Here is a 1,600-nt window from a genome sequence, read left to right as displayed (position 1 = left end):
CATGCTGGACCCTGCTGGACGTCGTCCCTGCTGGACGTCCCTGCTGGTCGTCCCTGCTGGACGTCCCTGCTGGTCGTCCCTGCTGGTCGTCCCTGCTGGACATCGTCCCTGCTGGACGTCGTCCCTGCTGGACGTCCCTGCTGGTCGTCCCTGCTGGACGTCCCTGCTGGTCGTCCCTGCTGGTCGTCCCTGCTGGACTCTGCTGGACCCTGCTGGACCCTGCTGGCCCTCGGCTCCCTGCACGGCTGACGCTGATCAACAACACACAGTGGAGCAGGTTAGTGCTCTGCCATGAATCTGTACAGAATATTTACAGCACTGGGCTCCTGCATGGCACTGGGGAGGAGGATGTGAAGGTTTACTCTCACATAAAGACAATACAATCAACATGGTTACACTCAAGTACAGCTTAGTAATACACATGTGGCGTCAGCACTATGAAGGAAGGAGGAGCGCTTCAATAATCATGGAGAACAATAAGGAGAATTATGGACTTTTAGCTTCCTGATGCTGTTCCTGTCCCAACAGGAGGTTAGAAAACGATCAGTTCTTCTCCATACATTCAGTCTTCTTTTCTTATTACACTAAAGAAATGTGCGTTTTTTCAAGTTCAGCACCACAGATGGTTCCTCCTGGTCCTGGTCCTGGTTTCTGTCCCACTCCTCTGGGGCGCCATATAAAAGTGTGTCTGCCTCCGAGCGAGGCCAATCCGTCTGACAGATGTGAGGCTCACAGGTCCTATTTCTTCTCTTCACTGTCTGCAACACAAAGACACAAACAGAGGTAACACAAAGACACAAACAGAGGTAACACAAAGACACAAAACAGAGGTAACACAAAGACACAAAACAGAGGTAACACAAAGACACAAAACAGGTGCTCAGGTCCAAAACTTCAGAACATCTTTACTGTTACCAGGAGCTGAAACAAAACCCTTCTGGGCTAAAAGGTTTCTGTTCTCATGTGGTTCTCATGTGGTTCTGATGTGGTTCTCATACGGTTCTCATGTGGTTCTGATGTGGTTCTCATATGATTCTCATGTGGTTCTCATGTGGTTCTCATGTGGTTCTGATGTGGTTCTCATGTGGTTCTCATGTGGTTCTCATGTGGTTCTCATATGGTTCTCATGTGGTTCTCATGTGGTTCTCATATGGTTCTCATGTGGTTCTGATGTGGTTCTCATGTGGTTCTCATGTGGTTCTCATGTGGTTCTCATATGGTTCTCATGTGGTTCTCATGTGGTTCTCATGTGGTTCTCATGTGGTTCTGATGTGGTTCTCATTTGGTTCTGATGTGGTTCTCATTTGGTTCTGATGTGGTTCTCATGTGGTTCTCATGTGGTTCTGATGTGGTTCTGATGTGGTTCTCATGTGGTTCTCATATGTTTCTCATGTGGTTCTCATGTGGTTCTCATATGGTTCTCATATGTTTCTCATGTGGTTCTCATGTGGTTCTCATATGGTTCTCATATGTTTCTCATGTGGTTCTCATGTGGTTCTCATATGGTTCTCATATGTTTCTCATGTGGTTCTCATGTGGTTCTCATATGGTTCTCATATGTTTCTCATGTGGTTCTCATGTGGTTCTCATATGGTTCTCA

At 47.2% G+C, this 1,600-nt stretch overlaps 1 protein-coding gene across 1 annotated transcript in view; it reads right to left on the bottom strand.

Moving 5' to 3' along the window:
- Positions 1-337: 337 nt before the first annotated feature.
- znf608 (zinc finger protein 608) overlaps positions 338-1,600 on the bottom strand; it is a 14,883-nt gene continuing 13,620 nt past the window's right edge. Inside the window, exon 8 of the mRNA XM_014034551.1 lies at positions 338-758. Within this exon, the coding sequence (XP_013890005.1) occupies positions 739-758 (20 nt within the window). The 3' untranslated portion in view covers positions 338-738. The remainder of the gene's footprint in view (positions 759-1,600) is intronic.

The sequence above is a fragment of the Austrofundulus limnaeus genome, unplaced genomic scaffold, assembly GCF_001266775.1.
Source record: "Austrofundulus limnaeus strain Quisiro unplaced genomic scaffold, Austrofundulus_limnaeus-1.0 Scaffold2165, whole genome shotgun sequence".
Classification (NCBI taxonomy): domain Eukaryota; kingdom Metazoa; phylum Chordata; class Actinopteri; order Cyprinodontiformes; family Rivulidae; genus Austrofundulus; species Austrofundulus limnaeus.
Note: the sequence above shows the minus strand (reverse complement) of the source record. Positions and strands in the feature narration are given on the sequence as shown.